The 20,984-nt window shown below is 43.6% G+C and overlaps 1 protein-coding gene across 1 annotated transcript; it reads left to right on the plus strand.

Annotated features, from left to right (window-relative positions):
• Positions 1-11,007: 11,007 nt before the first annotated feature.
• LOC148011024 (protein SHOU4-like) lies at positions 11,008-15,421 on the plus strand. The gene is made up of 4 exons (XM_087671311.1): positions 11,008-12,625; positions 13,553-13,708; positions 13,823-14,034; positions 14,140-15,421. Exons 1-4 carry the CDS (start codon positions 11,678-11,680, stop codon positions 14,330-14,332), a joined length of 1,509 nt encoding a protein of 502 aa, XP_087527437.1. The 5' UTR covers positions 11,008-11,677; the 3' UTR covers positions 14,333-15,421.
• The last annotated feature ends 5,563 nt before the right edge of the window (positions 15,422-20,984 follow it).

Below are 20,984 nucleotides of genomic sequence, written 5' to 3' on the forward strand. Positions count from 1 at the left end.
CGTGGTGTGTCATCAAAGGCCCGTGCACTATTGATGATGGGAAAAATCTCATGAAGGTGAGGATAGTGGATGCCAACTCATATAGAGCTCAACATCTCAACACTCCCCTCAAGCACAACATGAGCTCGTGAACTCCAAGCATAGTCCTAAAGCATTGAAGTTTCTCAGCTTCCAAGGCCTTGGTGAAAATGTTAGCAGCTTAATCCTTTGTGGTGATAGAAACCAAGTCAATATCACTTGCTAAAACCTATTCTCAAATGGAATGGTAATGGACCTCTATCTATTTGGTCCACATATGATGTCACTAAATTGATTGCTTATTATGAATTCTCTATTTAGTAAATTTATGTCAATAAAATAATGACTCACTTTTCTTTAAGTGTTGATGATGATCTAGCATGGCCATGAGACCATTTAGAGACCAATATTCCTAGTGTATCACTTAATGGGGTGATCAGAGCACTGTGACAGGGATATCTGGTACATGCAGTACAAGTTATGAAGGGGGAAGAAAGTGTCTGCCAAGTGTAAGAGTGTACACAAGAACCAAGGAGTTACACATAAATGAAGATTGATTTATTTGTAAGAAGAGGAAGTGCACTAGCATTGTGTATATATTTATGTGTGCATCAGGGGATGCTTGGGAACGTTTAGTTGTGTGTAATGAGCATTGCATTCATTCAAGGTCATCCTCTCCCTTACAAGTCAAGGTTTAAGGTCTTTTCTTTCATTAAGAAAGACGAGAGAGGTAATTCTCTCACTAAGAAAGACGAGAGACCTGATCCTCTGGAAGTGAGGAGAGAAGTGATTTTCTCTTTCTAAGGTCTAAGACCACACAAGCTTTTGTGTGGAAATCAATCTTAAGGTTGAGGCCTAAGGCAATCTAATGAACTCTCCTTACCTATGGCTCAAGGTGGTTGCATGGACCATAAGTTAAGAATAGAGTTTAAAAAGCTACTTTTCTTAAAATAGACATGTTGAATCCATTTTTAAAATACCTCGCGATAGAAAGCCGATCACTAAAAACGACCCGCTAAAGTTATCAGAAAGACCGAGATCTATGACTTTTGTGTTGGACATTTTTCCACCATCCTAGCAACATACAAAGAGATATTCCAAAATTGGTGTTGCAAAGTAGGTCCTGGAACAGCCACATCTTGCATGAAGATCAACCTTTCCAATCTTGGCACTCAAGTCTCTCTCCAAGAAGAGAAGCTCTTGGAGCCTATAAAAGAGGAGGCTCTCCTTGGGTGTGGGGGAGGTGAAGGAAGTATCACTTTGCGTGCATGCAAGAGGACAGAAGGCAGTTCGAGTCTCACAAAGTGTTGTGGAAGCTCTGCTGAAAACAAGTTCCAAGAGGAGATCCTTGCACATATTGTGTAGGAGAGAAGGTGCAAGTGCTGCGGAAGCTCTGCTGAAATCAAGCTCCAAGAGGAGAATCGAGATCCCTACACAATATGTGTAGGGGAGAAGGAGAGACTCAAGAAGGATTAAAGAGGTGCCAACTTCCAAGTTTTGCAAGTGTTAGTCGATTGTATACCATGCAAGGAACCATGATCTTGTTCCCAAGATCTAGAAGTTAAGAACTATTTTATGTGTAACGGAGGAGCTTGCTCCTTGTCAATAATATAACTCCACAAGGGAGGGACTGGCCCATCTTCCAGTCCCTAGTGTGTTGTCAATCTCTCTCTCTCTCTCTCTCTCTCTCTCTCTCTCTCTCTCTCTCTCTCTCTCTCTCTCTCTCTCTCTCTCTACATCTTTCTTTCTCTCATCTGTTCTCTCTCTACGTCAGCATAATATTTTCCATATATCTTTTAAGTATATAAGAAGATCAAAGCGTGTATCTCTGACCTTATAACACATGCTACATTGGGTTCCTAGCCAATCGAATGGTACTAAGGGTATTATAGTAGATTATCACCTTCTTATCCACCTGCATCTCCAAATCACCAAGTGTCTTGCGTAACCAAGCTCCCTCACATGGTGCAATTGCAGTATCTCGATATGTGCCTTTGTACTAAACAAGGCAATTATTGGTTGTTTCTTGCTGCTCCAAGTAACACCAGTTTTCCCAAAAGAAAACATAAAATCACTGGTAGATCTCATGCCTGAAATACTACCAGCCCAATTTACATCTCTATAACCATATAAATCCAATGGTACACCTACATTGTAGAATAAGGTATAGTCCAATGTGGACTTAACATAGCACAATGCGCATGGCACTGCATCCAAGTGTGGCTTTAGTAAAAGATACATAAATTGACTCTCCAAACCAATTGTGTAGTTTAGGTTTGGCCTAGTGATCATCAAACAGATAAGAATGGTCACAATCTTTTGATACATAAACACATCCTCAATCAAGTCACCCTCATGTGTATTACACTTAGCATTAATATCCAAATCTATAGAAATAGGCTTGCAACCAACCATACTATACTTCTTTAATATATCTAATGCATATTGTCTTTATGACAACCATATATTCTTTGGAGTCTTGATTATCTATATGTTGAGAAAATAGCATAGCTCTCTCAAATCCTTTATCTAAAATTCAACCTTAAGAAGGCCCTTCACATTGTCAATCTTTACCTCAATATCACCCACAATGATCATATATATATCTACGTCACTCTCATATACATAGAGTGAGTGATCGACCTGTGCTCTACGAAATCCAATGCTAACATGATATTCTACATTCCTATCATGCCATGTCGTAGGTGCTTGCTTTAGCCCACACACATAACCAGGTGGTTGCTTCACATAACCTTCCTCTTGCAACTCTCCCTACAAGAAGGCATTCTTAGTATCCATTTGATGCATGATCCAACCTTTTGATGTAGCCATTGCTATGTTGTCCCTTATAGTGGCCATTTTAGCACCATTGAAGCAAAGATCTCCTCATAATCAATAAAAGCCCGATTGCCGGTACTTCAAGAAAGACCAAGAAAGAAAGAAACAACAGGGTAAGAAAAAGAAAGATGATGACAGCTCTTCCTCAAAAGAAGTTGCAAAGGCAAATGTTGTATCTAGTGTGGTCATTGAAGAGCTTCCTGACACCGAAGAGATACTTGTTGTAGCCCATTGTACAAAAATAGCATTGCATTGTGTCTTAAGGAGGAGGGGCAATTGAATCTATTTGCATTTATTATCTACAATTCAGAGTGCATGGAAATATTTTTTAAGGGAGTACAAGGCAAAGTGCACACAAAAAAGTGGAAATTTTTACATGGTTGAGCGCACATATTGAAATGGGCATGCAGTAGTTGCTGAAACAACTTGTCAAATTGCAATTCTATTGGACATTACATGAGATTGGATAAGGATGCGTACACATGATCATGCTCATCCGATGGAACCTTGATCCATGAGCACATAGGACATTAATCACTACCAACCTCATTGAAACACACGAAAAGTAATTCTTAAAGCCAAAACAATCAAGCAATGTGTACATGTGGGAGAAGATTCTCAACCCAAGCCTTTTTTGTATGGAACCAACAAATAATAATATGGCATGCAACTTGGTGTCTAAAGCCATCGAGATAGTTGGCGGTCCAACAATGAGGATCATCGAAGACAACCTTTGAGAGCGCCTCCAACTCTTGTTGAGACTTATCGATGACAAGTGCAAAAGGGCGAATGTCACCCTTTCTAGAGAGAATTATTTTCATCGTGATCTACAAAGCGATGACCTCTTGGTTCAACCCATTGTCACATGTGCGCAACATAAACCAAATAGGAATGCCCATTCCATATTGGTTTGGTAGAATCGTCGCATAGAGAGGAAGGCCAAACACATTGGTCTTAAAGGTGCTATCAATTGCCCAGGCACTGTTCTTTGAGAACCTCTTGCTCATTTCTAGCATCCGTTCATCTTGGACAACCAATATGAATGGTCTATCCTTGTCCTCTTTCGCATGTGGATTATATGGTTGGCAATACAGCACCTAAAGGACCCAAGATTGCTTTTATCAAATAGATATATTAATCACTATAGCATATAAACATTGATAGAAATATGACAAGTACCTTGTTTTGGTCTCGTAGACAAATTGCCTCCAAGTACATCGCGGTCCAATCATCCTTAGAAAGTTTGCCTACACAAGATACCAATAGCGTTGATACTCAAGGCAGTCCAAGTCCATCGAACAATAGCTTAAAAGATGAGAACATACCATCATTTCGCATTTGGTAAGATAGTGTTTGCACCTCTCTTGGACTCATGAAGAACCTATACGTTACATGATCTAATGGAGAGGAATTTTTAAAATGAAATTGCTCTTTTGTCAAGCTCATCTTGGTGATGTGGCAGCATGTCCCCACGTCAAACAGATCATCCTTGCAGCAATCAACTACACATGGATGCATTGGCAAGTGATACAAATTGCTGCGAGAACCAAGTGTATGGCCGTCGTGTAGAGCATGTGCCCGTAGAGTAACCTTGTGGAGACCATCTTTATACTCGATTTGCACCTTAAATGGGCAACCACATTTCTTCTAGGTTCTCAATTTGCAAATTTGGGAGCCTTTGCGAGTTATGCTGCCACCACGATGACATGCATATTCCACTATTGTCTTTCCTAAACCATGCGTTTTGGTTGAGCGAACCTTGACTAGCATGGCTTTGTGTTGAACCACGATCTCTTGAAGTTGGCACTCCACAAGAGATATGTCTGAGGTAAGATCCAAGATAGGCACTTTTCTGTCAAACCCATGGGGCTTTGTGGATGCCTTGCAAGTACAAGCACCGATGAGCTCTTTCACATAAGCGAGAGGGATGCCATACTTTCTCATATCCGTACACCAATTGGATTTGATGGAGTCAATTGTGGCATTAATGCCTGTGTGAGCACCTGTAACCCTATTTATGTGATTTGCAAGGAAAATACTCTCCCATTCCTCTATACATGCAATGTACAATTATGGCTCCGATTTAAGGGCTAGCACAACTTGTCCATCATTGTTTCTTCCCATGCAAAGACTTTCTTTGATCCTTCTCCACTTCTTCAAGTCTAATAGCTCCCTTTTTTCATATTGCTTGAGCACCTCCAATGTGATGGCTTTTTCTCCGTTCAAGTCACTTACCATCAATCCATAGCTCTCCCTATCGAATGAGAAGTACTTTGATGAGGTGAAATTAAGCACGCTTGGTGCAATGCCACTGCTTTCTTGTATTGTTGAATCATTGACTTTAGCAAAGAAGTCAATCATCTCAACCTCATCGCTTGATGATTTATTCGATGTTTCTTCATCAGTATCAACTTCCTCAATCTCAGGATCACTCTCCATTATCCATAGCTGTTGACTATACGAGCACATATCACCCATATATCACGAAAACATCATCACAACATCGCAATGCATCCATTGCAAACATAAGAGAAAGAGATAGAGCTATGTGTACCTTGATGGGGAAGCCATGACTGACAAATCGCGAAGATTTCAACTTGTGATGCCCATGTATGGTTGCCACGTGGATCTCAAAGCTCCTGCACAAAGATTCCTTCAATATGCATGGCATGCAGAGATATTCTGTGGGTAATACAGAGAGTGTTTTTCACATCAACAATTTCTCGCTCTACTCATGAAAAGGTGGCCGGGTTTCTATTCGGGCTAGGCTTACTTTTGGTCTACTTTGGAAGTCATACGAAGAAGGGACTCCCCATGCCGTTCTATTGAGCTCAGATTCGCAAATGTCTTGTATGACTTCCATCAATCACCCCTCAGCAACCATATAATAACCCGAGTCTCACCGTATCCATTAATTTTTGTATCCCCTTCGTTGTCGTGATTACCTTGCCCCATGCATCGCACTTCGGTGAAAATCACGGGCCCCATCCACGTGCCGCATGACCCGCCACCTTTTTCAACAGCCCACCTTTCCGGCGAGTTGGGTTTACATGTCGAATTGGGTTTACTTTTGTGACGAAGTTGACTTTTGTGCCAAAAGCACCGGTCCAGATCTTCCCCGCGATCCACAGCCCCCCTCAATCGTCAATCCCAACTCCCCCCACCCCGTGGCACATAGTCCTGGGAGGAGGCCGAGGGTGAGATGAGGGAGATGGCCATTTCAAATTTTGAAGTGGTCGGTGATACAGCCTGGCTTCTTTTCATGTGCAGGTAGCTAGAAGCATCAAGCACCAAAGAGAGTAGACACATCATACTTGGGTGGCAAATGCGAAGAAACATGTGCTATCATTGTTGCAGGATGGAGGTTCGAACAGCATGTGATACAGAGTCCTCCATCTATGCTTGGCCTCGCGAATGTGCAATAGTAGTTGCATGCAAATGGTGTCTCTCCCCCCCCTCATGCAATTGGTGTCCCTCCCCCAATCGGTGTCTCTCCCCCTCCCCCTCCACTCCTCCTTCCCCCTTTTCTCTCTCAGTCTCTAAATCGTGCAGTAGGGTGATAGTGGAATGACGGAAGCATGCCCGAGGTCCCTTTTAGAAAGGGGCCCTAGAACTGGCTTGATCACCACATGGTGTGACACTGCATACATGGTCCCACGGATCCGCACATGAAACCCACACAAGAAACATGGCCCGTGGGCATGCAATACCTCGTTGTGTCCTGGACACACAGCAGAAGCCAACTCGCAAGACATGTCAAGTCGACACGTTGTCGCATCATGGCATGACCTCGTCGCGTCGGGTCGCGTCACGTCACGGGCCGTTATGCCCTTGATATCCCTCCCTTGTCACGTCTCGCTCACAGCATACATAACACATTTTTCTAACTCACACAAGGGTAACTTGGTGCTTGGAGTCGTCGGATCGCGCTACAAAAGAGTTCCGGGCTCACAATGATCCACAATCAACTATCTTAGAACACGGCGCCATGGGGGCGACACAGCTCACAACCCACGTTTCCTCATAAGAAATCATGGCCACTCAAACTCGAAACAGGGGGCCTGACTGCCTCGCTCAAAATGAGAACCCTGCAAGCCACGAGGCAAAAATGATGGTTGCTCCATGAGGCACGGCCTACATGGAGGAGGTGGGGAGACATGGCTTGCCCAAGCCTCACACTCTCTTCCCTCATACCTAACCCCCCTCGATCGAATTCGAGTCCACTCGAATTGAGTTGGTTCCTTACAAAGAGGATCGAGGTTAATCACCCTGAAAAGGAGTAGCATGAGGATTCATCAACCATTTGAGCTACCTATGGCACAGGGTTATCTTGAGCCGAGGCAGAGGTTTCTTTGGGCCGTTTGTAATACGTCCTGGCACCCTCACAAGATTCCCCATCCACCTAGCACGGGAAAGAGCTTGCCTAAGTTAGCCAGATCTCAACCCACTGGCCGTAGGTACGACCTTGATCCGAAGACCAAAGAAGGGTCACTTTCCTTGATTTGCTTCTTTCCTCATTCAGATAGCTGATGTGTTGCCACTTGCTCCAGCTTCCGCGTCAAAGATACAACTGCCACTTGTATCCTTGAGTTGTTTTCTGAACTTGAATTGAAGTTATATCCCCCCTTCCTTTTCCTTGGCAAGTAGACTTAGTGTTCAACCAGGGCCTAAGCCGCGTCCCATCATACGCCTCGCGCCATACCCAAGAAGGGTTACTTTTCCCCCAACAACATGGGGCAAACCGTCTACGCATCGGACGCCCAAACGGCTCCAAGACTCTTATGGCGAGACTAGCCATCCCACTATAGAGGCTCCGCAAGAATGAGAGATCAAGGCCGTCGCCTCACGTGTGGCTATGCAGCAGGACTCTTGTAGTAGCCTCTCGCAGTAGACCGCAAGTGTTCCCCAGCACGTTGTCGCCCGCCTTGGTTGGTTGCCATAGTCGCCCTGCCCCCTGCTCGTACTCCGAGGTCAAGATCAACTGCCCTTGCCTCATGAAGGGCTCCGCTGCAAGAAATGTATCCACTCATATGGGGTCCGATTCACCCGCATAAGCGTCTTCACCCCTGTTTATGATACAAGTTCTTCAGCTTCACTTTGGGTCCCATACCCCGCCACGTTGCATCCAGACCTGCACATGGTTGCACCCTCCTAGTTTCCACCTCGGGCCCAGACACCTCGGCTTCCACGTAGTCGGGCGAGATCAAAGGGCCGTGTTTCTTTAAGCTCACCCCATGTTCACGAGCATCCACTCTTCCAGCCTTCTCATAGGCCTTCATCGGTCCACTTCTCCTCCCTTCTATCCACATCCCCGGCCATTCCTTTATCCTCGCGGCTCCACGAGTCTTCCCATGTGCCTCCTCTCACCCCACCATCGGTCCTTCTCATCAGACCCAAGGCACCAGAATTTTTGCTTCTTTACCCCACTCGCCGGATCAACGAGCCCCAGCTTCTTTATACTTGCCGACGCCTACGACTCCTGGCCCTCTCTCCCTGTTGCCTCACACGATCCCCATCTTTAGAGTGTTCCCCCTTCTTTCCCCTTCCAACCCGGCTTGGTTACCCTCGCCCCAGGTCCACGAGTCCTCTGCCACCATCGGCTTGGTCCCTCACCCTTTTTGGCTTCACCGCGGTCGGCATGGGGCCTTCTCTCCTTCCTCTACCTGGCCCGGCTTATTTATACTCGCCCTAGGTCCACGAGTCCTTGGACTCGGCTTGTTTATACTCGCTCGAGGTCCACGAGTCCTTGGGCCCGGCTTGCTTATACTCACCCCAGGTCCATGAGTCCTTGGGCCCGGCTTTTTTATACTCGCCCCAGGTCCATGAGTCTCTCATATTGTTACTTTATACTCCCGGTGTTAGGAGTCTTCTCCCTTTCGCAAAATCCTCCTCTTCCTTCTCCCAGCCCGGTTTCTTTATACTCGCCCCAGGTTCATGAGTCTCTGCACCGTTCTTTATACTCCCGGTGTTAGGAGTCTTCCCTTCCTTTGGCCCTCTTGGCCTTCGCTCCTAGCCATTCATTTAGGCTTGTGGCTCACGAGCATCGTGCACCACACATCTTCTATTCTCTCCTCACCTTCTCCCATGCACCCGGCCATTCTTTTATACTCCCGGCTCAAGGAGTCTCGCATCTTCTATCTTAGCTTGGCCGTTCTTTTATACTCGCGGCATCACAAGTCTTCTCCACCTCATCTCTCGCCTTCTCATCTTCATCTTCATCTTTTCTTCATAAAACTTTGGGGCCACAACCCGCATCCATATTTTCTTCATAAAACATTGGGGCCTAAGCCCGCATCCACTTTTCACGCTCTATCCACTCCTTCTTACCTCCGCTTTCTTCCACTCCATCATCATCTTCTTCTTCAACTCAGAGGGCCTTCTCGCCCAAATCAAACTCTTCACCACACGCCTGCTTCCTTTTTCCATCCCGGGTCAAGGAGTTGCAAGACCATAGCCTTTTAGCTTCCCTTCACGTGACTTTAGCACCACAGGTTCTTTTTGACATACTCTAGTAGCCCCATAACAAGCAGACATTCTCTTTCAGCTCCAACTGATCTAACCCACGGCCATCCATACTCCGCTCCGTTTCACCTCTTGGCTCATTCTTCAACTCATCTGACAGATCTCCAATCCACATCCTCCATCAAGTGGTCTCACCATAAGCTCGCATTCTTTATTCTCCTACCAGGTTCAAGAGTCTTCGGTATAGACATAAAGGGTTTCATTCAACAGACTAAAAATTCGCCCATAGGCCCTCATCCACTCCATTAGATACACCCTATCATCTTTACCATGCCCGCGTTGTTTATACTCCTGCTAGGTCCGGGAGTCTTCAAAGATTTCCTCTTTACTCATCCTCCTGTACCCGCTTTCTTTATCCTCGTGCTAGGCCCATGAGTCTTCTCTCGAGACACTAAGCCCTCAAGCTCCATCTTCAGCTCGCATAGATTTCAGGTCAACAAGCCGCCCTCCGAATGGCAAAAAAGCTAAGCAACTTTCTCTAATCTGCTCGAAACTGCACTTTCTTTGATCCGCATAAACCCGTCAACCTTCATTTTTGGTCCGCCAACAAGATTTGGTCTTATATTATGGCTCTCATAGCCCCAAGAGATCCATTTTCAGCACAGATGAACATTCCACTTCACTGTCAGTGGTTAGGCATAGATTCAGGCTCAAACAGATTAGCTTCAGCAACCTCTTCACAAATCTGGACAAGTTGTGGGTGGTAGCACGTAGCCCCGACCCTGCTTCATTTCACATGACAGCTCATTTTCAACACATGCAACTTGAACAAGGTCGACTTGACGTTTCGACTTGCTAGACACTCATAGCCTGAAATCTTGGCCGACTTGCCTCCACCCATGTTGACCACCCTAGCAGTCGGGTGGGAGGTAGCTTTGATACCAAGTGTGATGGTGCATACCTGGTCCCACAGGTCTGCACACGAAACCCGCACAAGAAACGTGGCCCGCGGGCACGCAGCACCGTGTCGCGTCCTGGACACGTAGCAGAAGCCAACTTGCAAGATATGTCAAGTCGACACGTTGTCGCGTCACGGCATGACCCTGTTGCATCGCGTCACGTCACATCACGGGCTGTTACGCCCTTGATATCCCTCCCGCGTTGCGTCTCGCTCACAGCACGCGTAACGCGTTTTTCTAACTCGCATAAGGGTAACTTGGCACTTGGAGTCGTCGGATCGTGCCACGGAAGAGTTCCGGGCTCACAAGGATCCACAATCAACCATCTTAGAATACGGCGCCACGGGGGCGACACGGTTCACAACCCACCTTTCCTCATAAGAAGTCATGGTGACTCAAACCCCGAACAAGGGGCCTGGCTGCCTCGCTCAAAATGAGAACCGTGCAAGCCGAGCGACAAAAACGATGGTTGCTCCATGAGGCACAGCCTACATGGAGGAGGTGAGGAGACATAGGTTGCCCAAGCCTCACACTCCCTTTCCTCGTACATGGCAATCAAGTGGGCTAGGTGCTCGAAGTCGCACAAAAAATGGATTGCCTTGGAAGATTGCGCCAAGTCTCGTGAATATAGGGCTGGAGTTAGAGCGTTGCGGTCATATGAGGCGGGACTTTAACTTCTGCGACCATGCCTAGGTCTTAAGACCTACGCACGGCGGGGCTCCAAGAAGATGGTGTTTATTGTGTATTTCTCCCTCCTCACATCACAGCATACTTGTCATCCTCAGGCATTGGCGCATGGCATGCTTCTTTCCCGTTGGCTATGATGATGATGAGGTTGATTTAGCAGGTTCCAACAGAAAAGAAGTAGTTTTGTAGACTCTCGAGCCATCAATGGGAGTATGAGCGTACAGAAATGTCTTCTAAGTATATCTGTCGTACCCGGACTTGATCCCTTACAGGCACTGCCTTCCTCTTCGCTATAGCGGGTGGTGGGAGCCCCCGCCCGTCCTCCTAAAACCCTTGTTAGTAGTCGTCGTCCTAGTGGCGGTGGTAGTGGTGGCGTTGGTCCTGCGTTACTTCGTCTCGCTGCTTGCCTGTAGTAGGTAGTAGTTGTTGTTGTTGGTTGTGGTGGCCCTGCCCTTGGTCTGTCCCACACCTGCGCGCCCTTTTTCTGTCTTCCCCGTCAGCAGCCCTCTCTCAATCTCTGGCATTCCCACTCTGCCCTCCCCACTCCCCTTCACCTCGGCTGAATCCCCCGCCCCCCATCCCCGCGCCCAAGACAGAGAGATCTTGCCCATCTCCTGCATTTCTCCAGGATGAACCATCCATTCATCTCTAAGACCACACAGATGGTCTAGCATTTTCCCGAATTAGCTCCATATTTTTCGCAGACAGCCGCCATGGGGAGCAACAGAGGAGTCCATCAGCTGAGCAATGGCCTCTACGTGTCCGGTGCGCCGGACAAATGCAAGGACAGAACGCCGTCCATGACCTCTACAGCCATGCCGTATACAGGGGGTGACATCAAGAAGTCTGGGGAGCTTGGAAAGATGTTTGACATTCCAGTGGTCGAAGCGGCAAAGTCTTCTAGGAAGTCTGGCTCGATACCAGGCGGGGCAGCAAGACCGGGCTCTTTTCGATCTGCCTCATCAAACTCGGGGCCTCTGTCAGGGAACAACTACTACAATGCTGTTGCTTCGCAGAGATCTACCTATTCAAACTCAGGTCCGCAAGGTGCAGGCATTCTTGGGCCTCAGGCAGCTGGTTATTCTGTGAGCGGTGGAGCACGACAAGTCTCTCATTCTGGCCCATTGTCACGGAATGGTGATCCACTCAATACCAAAGCGGCGAATCTCAAGTACTCAGGCCCTCTTTCTTCCGGGGGCACACCAGGCATGGCTCGCCAGAACTCGGGTCCCTTGATTCCAAGCCTACCAGCCACAGGGCTCATAACATCAGGTCCTCTTTCTGCTTCCCGAAAGCATTCAGGCCCCACTGACAGTCATGGACCTGCCACCCTTGCCAACGCCACCCCTGCTGTCCACAATCATGCTGTCAACATCTTGAGCCATGATAAGAGCTACTCTTTTAAGAGGGCTTTCCCACGGGTTATCTTGTGGACAGTTATACCCCTCTTTGCGATTGGATTCGTAGCAGGTGGCTTCATTCTAGGTGCTGTTCAGAATGCAGTCCTCTTGATTGTTGTCATATGCCTTTTTGCCATGGTGATGATGCTCCTTACCTGGAACGCGTGCATTGGAAAAGGAGCCGTAACGGGGTTCGTGGAGAATTATCCAGATGCTGGATTGGGCCAGGCTAAAGATGGGCAATATGTTAAAGTCACTGGGGTGAGTTTCCTGCTGATGCTTAGGTACTTGTTCTTGCTTGATAAGAAAGGATGTTTCATCTTTTGGCTCGGCTGAGTGTAGTGCAGTTCTCTTGTGATTTGTGGGCAACTTTAAGCAACCCGAACAGTTTTGCGTAAACAGTTCATTGTCATAGCCTAAACCTAAGGGTAACGAAGATATCCGCAGCCTAGCAATTGCGCTACATTTGCTTCATTGATCCATCTTTGACCAGCACCTGAGGTGAGAGATTCACAAATCACATATTGTAACTGTGGAATGGCAACAGTCCCTGATTTTCTCTTGACTTTATATCAAATTGGAGCCCACCATATCTGTTGATGAGTGCTGTCTGCAATATCTATTTAAGCTGCAGCAGAAAATGCCTTGCTCACTGTTGTGTGTTACTCTAGAATCATCACATTCAGCTGGAGCTTACAGTTTGCAAAGTCAGATTTTGTATGGTTCACCGGTAACATTGAGCTGGTTGCGCTTGGTTGAGTGGCTTTTAACATCTTTGTTTGCTATGTTTGGTAATTAATCGTTAGGCTACTTATTTTTTGGTTTGGGTTGATTGTCAAACCTTATGATTGGAGGCATATGTGTCTCCCACACTTATCGTATTAAAACTCGAGCTGGTTTAACCTTCACTCCCGTGTATAAACATGAGACTGTTCTTCCTGGCTCTTTGTACTTCTGAGCTTTTTGCGTTGTCTTTTGATTTGAGTATATCATGAACTTAAATCCAAAGCAACATTGTGAATTCTGTTGTGTTCCTAGAGAGAGATTCCTGAAATGCTGCGACCCTACAAACGCCACCGAAGTAGTCCAATCTCTGGAGGCATGGATGTTTAAAGTTCTGGCAGGCAATCCAGGAATGCCTTCCAAGTTTGCTTTTATCTTCATGCTTGGTGTTCTCATGTATTGCAGGTGGTGACTTGTGGAAGCATTCCTCTTGAGTCATCATTCCAGAGGGTCAGCAGATGTGTTTATACTTCATGTGGGCTCTACGAATATAGATCTTTTAAAGCAAAGCCTGCGAGGCCAAAGCATCGGACTTTCACTTGGGGTTTGCGATACTTAGAGGTCTCTGTTGCTCCCGGACATATATTTGTATTTTCTTGCTGTTGTTTTTGGAACCAGCTATCCACCCTCCATCTGATTTCTAAAAGACTCGTTTGTTTGCACCCTTGCTCGCAGCGCCGAGCAGTTGATTTCTATATATCAGATTTCCAATCAGGCTTTCGGGCTTTGGTAAAGGCTGGCTATGGTGCGATTGTGACACCTTATGTGGAGGAGAACACGATTTTGGAGTTTACTAGGAAAAACAGAGAGATCCCTCCAAGTTTTCTGCGTTGGCTAACTGAACGTAACCTATCAAGTGATGATCGTGCAATGAGGCTCAAGGAAGGGTATGTTATACTAGCTTTGGCTTTGCTTTGATCTGATCTGAGATTATCAAGGACTAACTCGGTATCCCCATCTGTCACAATGACTGACTCAGCATTCTTTGGCAGGTACATAAAAGAAGGAAATACAGTGACTGTTATGGGGATTGTCCAAAGGAATGAGAATGTTGTGATGATTGTGCCTCCTTCAGAACCTGTATCTACTGGTTGTCAGTGGGGAAGATGTCTTTTGCCAGCTACCATGGAGGGAATAGTTTTGAGATGTGAGGACAATGCTAAGGCGGACGTTATACCTGTTTGAACATGGCAAAACACAGATGTCACAGCCAGCTGCATTTCAAATAAAGTCGATCGCAGGGTGGTTAAGAAACTAACCACTACGTCGCTGCCTTATTCTGTACGTGATGTGATGTTTAGGTATTAGGTAACAAGGTGCATTGTATGCTGTCAGAGTATTGGAAACCAATGTATACATAGGGCAGGCAAATGTAGTTGGTTGATGGTATGTTTACAGGACCTGCCTCACTTGGTGATACAGGAGCTTCCATTTGAGGTTGGTTGTGTTCTTCAACGGGTGATACGCTCATTAGAAGGTGCAAGATGAGTTCTACAAACAACTCGACTTTGGACAGGATATCATCGTGGCTGATCAAAGTCTGTAATTCAGCCCCACTATGAGTTGGTTCATTTGACCCATTGTTGCATTTGTCAAACATCTTTCTCCAACTTGTATACTAGCTGGGTAGGTAGTAGCTTTGTGGTGTCTGCTATCAAAGGCTGTATAACAGCCCTTCGCTAAGAAATTGGGAAGTAGTTCGTGTTGAGTGTACATACTACTATTAATCTATACACACTTTTTGGATACTCGTCATCTCTATGGTGACTTTGAGTTGTAAGAGCCAAGACACACGCCTAGGTAAATTTTATTTGCACAAGTATGTGCAGTCAAGTTTAATAATGTGTAGATGGTCTGTCTGAACCTTAGCAGTTCATTTGGAGTACCTCCAAAAAATGGGCTTAGTCCATGCACTAGCTGGAGTTCAAAAGACATGGCAGTCATCTATTGGTACATATTGTGTTCTCTCTCAAGTCTAAGTCCATGCCCTAGCTGGAGTTCAAAAGACATGGCAGTCCTCTATTGGTACTTTTTGTGTTCTCTCCTCAAGTCTCATTTCTCTCACCTTTCTCCCCTCTGAACATCTCTCTTTCCGAGTTGGCATGGGCGGGATCTAGGTCAAGTTTTATTGCGACTGGCTGTTGTACTTTTACTCTAGGTTTTTACATGCCAAGGTTAATGGACTTGGGCATGGTGTAGCCCTAAACATGTAAGGTCAATCCCTATGGTATTTGATGTTACCATCATCGGTTGCTATTCACTAATTTTATTCTTCATTGGCTGTTATTTACTCTTATGACATGCCTTGTTTGCCAATCAAATTGTATTTTTGATTGATATGGAAGTTTTTGGGCAAGGAGTGCAAGTTGCAAGAGGCAATAAGGTCTATTTATCATTAATAACTGATTGTAATGTTTAGTTTGTTAACATTGCTCACTAGGGCATATGCTATTAGAATGGTATGGTGGCATATTGAAGCTTGTTTCAAAAGGTGCTTCTAGTTAACTTGAGTTAAGAGGTTGAGTTTAACTTAAGAGGCTTACTTTTAGCAAAGACGGATTGTGTTGTATTGTTTTTTTTAAAATAAAATTGTATGTCATAAATTGCCTTTGTGAGTCCATGGCTTGCTCTAGGAAAAGTAGGCATTCCTTGTAATGAGGAATGGATCATTAATAAGGTATCACATGCATGTCTTAATAAAGATGAAATCTTGCTTTTATGGAACAAGGGAGTTCTTAATGAAAAGGGATTGTTAAGGTTTGGGACATGGGCAAGTCAATTGAGTTGCACGAGTCAACATAGTATATACTTAATTGAGTGTGGATGGCTCTTAATTCACAAGACTCAAAACTTTGGAAAAGAGTTCATGTAGAACCTAGAAAATGAGGCTATTATATAAACCTCCAATGAGTTACCCCATGTGGCTGTTCAAAAATTGGTTTGAAGCTTTCCATGAGTTTAAAGTTCTCCCTCTCTCTTCGTTATTGGATGCACATTGGAATCCACCTAAGATTTCAACTTGTGTGCTTTTGTGAATTTGCAAGTTGTCATTGGAGTTATTCTTGTGGGGTTTTTTCAAGTTGTTTTTAATCAAACCTAGAAACTAATTCAGGTGATGTGGATTGATTTTTGATTTTCACTAAATAACTAGTTGTGATTTTTGGAGAATATATAATTTGTGGCTTAGGATTTATAGGCTTCAATCAAAGTACCAATATTCACAAGAGCTCACTCTAAAATTGAGAAAGCCTTCAACTTTTCTTTAAATTCCTTTTAGAAGAAATGCGTTTTTGTTAGGCTAATATCTATATTGATGGATATGGTAATTGCATAAAAGTTGTAGGTAGATTTGCATAGCTAAGTAAAATGCATAACAACTCAATATAGTCATAATCTAGTTGCAAGTTAGGAGAATAGGGCCTCCAGAGACTAGGAGCCATGGGCCAAGATAAGGAGGAAAGTACTTGCACAAACAAGGAGCCTTGTCGGGGTTGAGATTTCTTCTTGGTTTGTAGCTATTTTAAAGCACGTTTTTTGAAAAGATTAGGATGTTTTTAAAAACCCCCATGTGGCTTGAAGAAAATAGCCTTGATTTTCAATAAATGTATAATTCTTGGTTGAGGATTTACAATTTTCAATTAAAGTGCCAATAACCATTAGAGCTCATTCAAAAATCAAGGAAGTCTTCAACATTTCTTTAAATTCCTTCTAAAAAGAATGTGATTTTTCTTAGGCTAATGTTTGTGTTGATGAACACGGTAATTATATAAAAGTTGGATGTGGGTTTGCACAACCACTTGTATTGCACAACAACTCAATATAGGCATAATCTAGTTGCAAGTCAAGAGAAAAGTACCTTTGGAGACCAATAGAAATCGTGGACTAAGATAAGGAGGAAAGCACCTATACAAACAAGGAGCCTTTTTGGGTTGAGATGCCTTCTTGGTTTGTCACTATTTTTAAGCACATTTTTTCAAAAAGATTGGGGTGTTTTTTAAAGACCCCCATGTGGCTTGAATGAAACAACCTTGATTTTTAGATTGCGTATAATTTGTGGCTTAGGATGTACAGTCTTCAATCAAAGTACTAATAACCACTAGAGCTCATTCTAAAATCAAGAAAGCCTTCAACATTTCTTTTAACTCCTAAGAAGAATGTACTTTTTATTAGGCTAGTGTTTGTGTTGATGAACATGGCAATTGCATGAAAGTTGCAAGTAAATTTGCACAATCGACTATAATGCACAGTAACCCAATATAGGCATAATCTAGTTGTAAGTCGGGAGGAAAGGGCCTTGAGAGACCAAAAGGAGCCATGGCTTGATATACGGAGGAAAACACCAACATAAACAAGGAGCCTTGTTGGGTGAGATGCCTTCTTGGTTCACCATTTTTTTAAAGCACTTTTTTTGAAAGGTTGGGGCATCTTAAATGACCCCCCCATGTGGCTTGAATAAAAAATACAAACTAATTTTACACAAAAATCTCATCAAAAATAATTTTTCTTTATGATGCAGTTATGTATTAATGTTAAAGTTATAAACATTATCCTTAGTGGTGATTATACATAGCTTCAAAAGCTATATTTTCTTTAAGGCTTTAAAGATAGTCTCAAACATAGTCCTTATTGCCAATTCCTTTAAAGGCTAACAATAATAAACCTAGAAGCTCTTCTCATCGAAAACAGTTTTCGTGAGAAAACCCCACATGAACAACTCCACACTCTCTCTTCTTAGTCAATAAACATGTGTGCTAGGGCCTATCAAGGGGGGATGGGGTGGGGTTTTGTTGCTTGTTAGTTTTGTGGTTGACATTAGTACATTCATCACTATTCCTAAGCTTTCCTCCTCTGCTTCAGACTATCACCTCCTATCTTCCTTCAGATCTCCACCCATTGCACTCTCCTTCTTCTCCCCTCCTTCAGGATCTCCTTCAACCTTCTCCATAATATTTGTCCTCTTTCCCTTGGAATCTGTCCATTCTTTTGCATTCTCTTCCTCCTTTTCCCCTCTTTTCCTCCTCCCACTTCCCTCCTTCGCACAATGTATCATGCTATCTTAATAAATACTTCACCTCCCCTCCCCTCCTTTAGGATCTGTTCCAAGTAACCTATTGAAATAGTACTAACTTGAACATAGTTGAGAGTCAATGTTGCATGTTCCCATATGACTGCAAAGTTGTAGTAATACGCACCATAGTGGATGAGAATAGCTTGATTCGAGGGTGTTGAGAGGGAGAGAAAGGGTGTATCCTTGATAGAGATCCCTTGCACCACTTAGAGAGATCTCTTGCTCCATTTCAGGTCAGTTCATATGTTAGACTTCCATCTCTCCATTGACGTTCTTAGCTTCTTTTCTCATTGCATAGCAAGGCTTTGCAACAACCATTTCTAAAACCTTGGTATATCCATTGATGCTCAGCTCCATTGAGCACTAAAGCTATAGTCCTCTCTATGAAATAATTCATGCACAAGGAAGTGCATACTTGTAAATTGCAATGTCTCCCAAAATAAAAGAGAGGTTTGCTAGTTATTAATTTTGTGATTGACATTAGTAGATTCATTGCTCCTACTACTCTTCTCCCCTCTCCTTTTGCCTCTCATTGCTCATCTCACTTCAAAGTCTCCAATGTTGCCCTCTCCTCACTCTCCATGCCTTCGCCATCTCCTTCACCCTTCTCTATCGTGTTGATCCTCTTCCCCCAATTGCTTCCCATCCTCTTCCCTCAATTGCTTCCCCTCCACACTTCTACATTGTCTCCCCCCTCTTCCCTTTGCTTTTACTCCTGTCAATGGTTCCCTCCTTCACACAATGCATTGCATTGGTCTCGTCAAGGTGTGCCACCTATTATGTCTCCTTTTAAATCTCCTCAATCCAACCTTTAATTATACCATTTATTGTGCTGTTTGACTTCATTGATGCACCTGCCAAGCTCTAGCATATGATGATGTGTATGGACTTCAAAGATAGATTGTAAAAATGGCCTCCACCATAGCTAAGGGGTGAGTACCTGGTTCCACCATTGCAAGAGGTGGGTATCTTGTTGTCATCTCCATTATTTTTGTAATATTTCTTCAGCACATAAATTTGAGAATTAGATATGGTTACTATGATAATGGATTTTGCATTATTTCATGAGTATTCCATGGCTGTGAAAAGTTTATTACATTGGTATTAGAGCAAGTCTTTGATCCAATCGGGAAGTTATTTTCAAGCTTCATTGTTGGCCATGTGCATGAAAGATTGGTTATAGTAGTTGATGATCTAGTATTTGCTTGGTTATTTTGTGTAATCGTAACTAGGTAGGTTTTGCGAGAGTAAACCATGGTCATTTTGAAGGAGATGGATAAGATTTGGACTAAAATGGCAATCTTCTTGTCATATTACTATATTTTCCAAGGCATTTTAGAGGTCTGTGGTGGATAAAAGAGGAGGCTAGAAGGAAAAACCTCTTCTACTTTACACAACAGGGTTTCCCCTTTTCTTCTTCAAGCTTCCAGCTGCTGTTGCTCAAAAGGCTTGTCAACCTTGATCCTAGATATCATTTGGAGCCTGTTGGTAGCCATTGATGATGGAAGAAATGCCACATGGACAGCAACAATATAAATGCAATGTGCACTAAATACAAGTATGAACAACATTAAACATCTTCATCTTCTCCATGATTTGGAGCAATAGATGCCATCTACTTCTGGATCAAGGTCATTCTATGCCATTCCAACAAGCTGTGAAGGCCATACTCCATCTTGAAGCCTTCATTTCTTCATTTTTTAATACTAAAATATATAGAACAATAGTGAGAACCTCTAATCTTTATCATTTAATCTTCAAACTTTGTTCTATACTCTTGAACACAATCTCTAATCATTGCCAAGAGCCATAGCAAGCTCTATTTCTTGACATTCAAGGCTTCATCTTCATTCTTCCACCCTATTCAAGCCCTCTTAAAACCAATTCAAGATAGGATAGCCGTGGTATATTGGATAAATATTCAAGTACTTTGCTCTATTGAAGGTGCTTTTGCTTCATAAAACTTCAACGAGTGTACCTTTTAGTATTTCTTGTGGATTTGATGGGCCTTTTAGTATTTCTATGCTTCTAGAAGTGTGATTAAGGCCAAAGAGCACTTAGTTTACTAGCGCTAGTTCGTCCTATTAATATTTGGAGCTTCCTTCTATTAAGGACAATAGTAGACATCATATAGTATTCAAAAGTACTTAAAGAATTAGGAATTTCATCAAAATAGTGATTAATCTTGGCAAGAGGCTATCATTATAGCAAGCATTGAAAATTTGAATTCTTTCAAGAAAGTGTGGCAAATTTTATGGGATGCGGCCGATCGAGGAATAGTGACCCAGAAGACGGGAGTAGGGAGGGTAATTCATCGATTGATTCTCCATCAACACTCTTCAATACTCAATAAGAGGTACATTTGGGTCTACTCTCTTCAATCTCTCTTTCCATCCATTTGTTTAGCTTATCCACTTACTGAAAAGAGGGATTAAGAGGCATCTATCATCAAATTTTACATTGGATAGCATATATGGTCTTTCTTAGGACTCATTGTGTTATGCTTGCATTCCCCTATCCCGCCCATTAATTCCAATGCTCTAATTTCTCTATAGAAATAATTTTATGCCTAACATTGGTCTTGCTTTGTTTATGTGATTCATGGATCACTAAGATTGAAATATAATCATGATGGTAAGTAGGAAATGCAATAAAGTAGTGAGTCACTGTTGTTGAAGGGTAATTCCCTATCCCTTTTTCATTTTATTTCAGCCCTTTTGTACCTATCAATCCTTGCATATCATTGAAGATCACAAAGATCTTTTTAGC

The sequence above is a fragment of the Lygodium microphyllum genome, chromosome 29, assembly GCF_053477565.2.
Source record: "Lygodium microphyllum isolate KBCC chromosome 29, Lygodium_microphyllum_v1.1.10, whole genome shotgun sequence".
In the NCBI taxonomy this organism is placed as follows: Eukaryota; Viridiplantae; Streptophyta; class Polypodiopsida; order Schizaeales; family Lygodiaceae; genus Lygodium; species Lygodium microphyllum.

What these genes read in the sequence shown, in the direction of transcription:
- LOC148011024 (XM_087671311.1), top strand. Translation starts at nt 11,678, where the DNA reads ATGGGGAGCAACAGAGGAGTCCATCAGCTGAGCAATGGCCTCTACGTG. An exon ending in AATATGTTAAAGTCACTGGG is followed by an intron (nt 12,626 to 13,552) that starts GTGAGTTTCCTG and finishes CATGTATTGCAG; the next exon opens with GTGGTGACTTGTGGAAGCAT. An exon ending in GCAATGAGGCTCAAGGAAGG is followed by an intron (nt 14,035 to 14,139) that starts GTATGTTATACT and finishes ATTCTTTGGCAG; the next exon opens with GTACATAAAAGAAGGAAATA.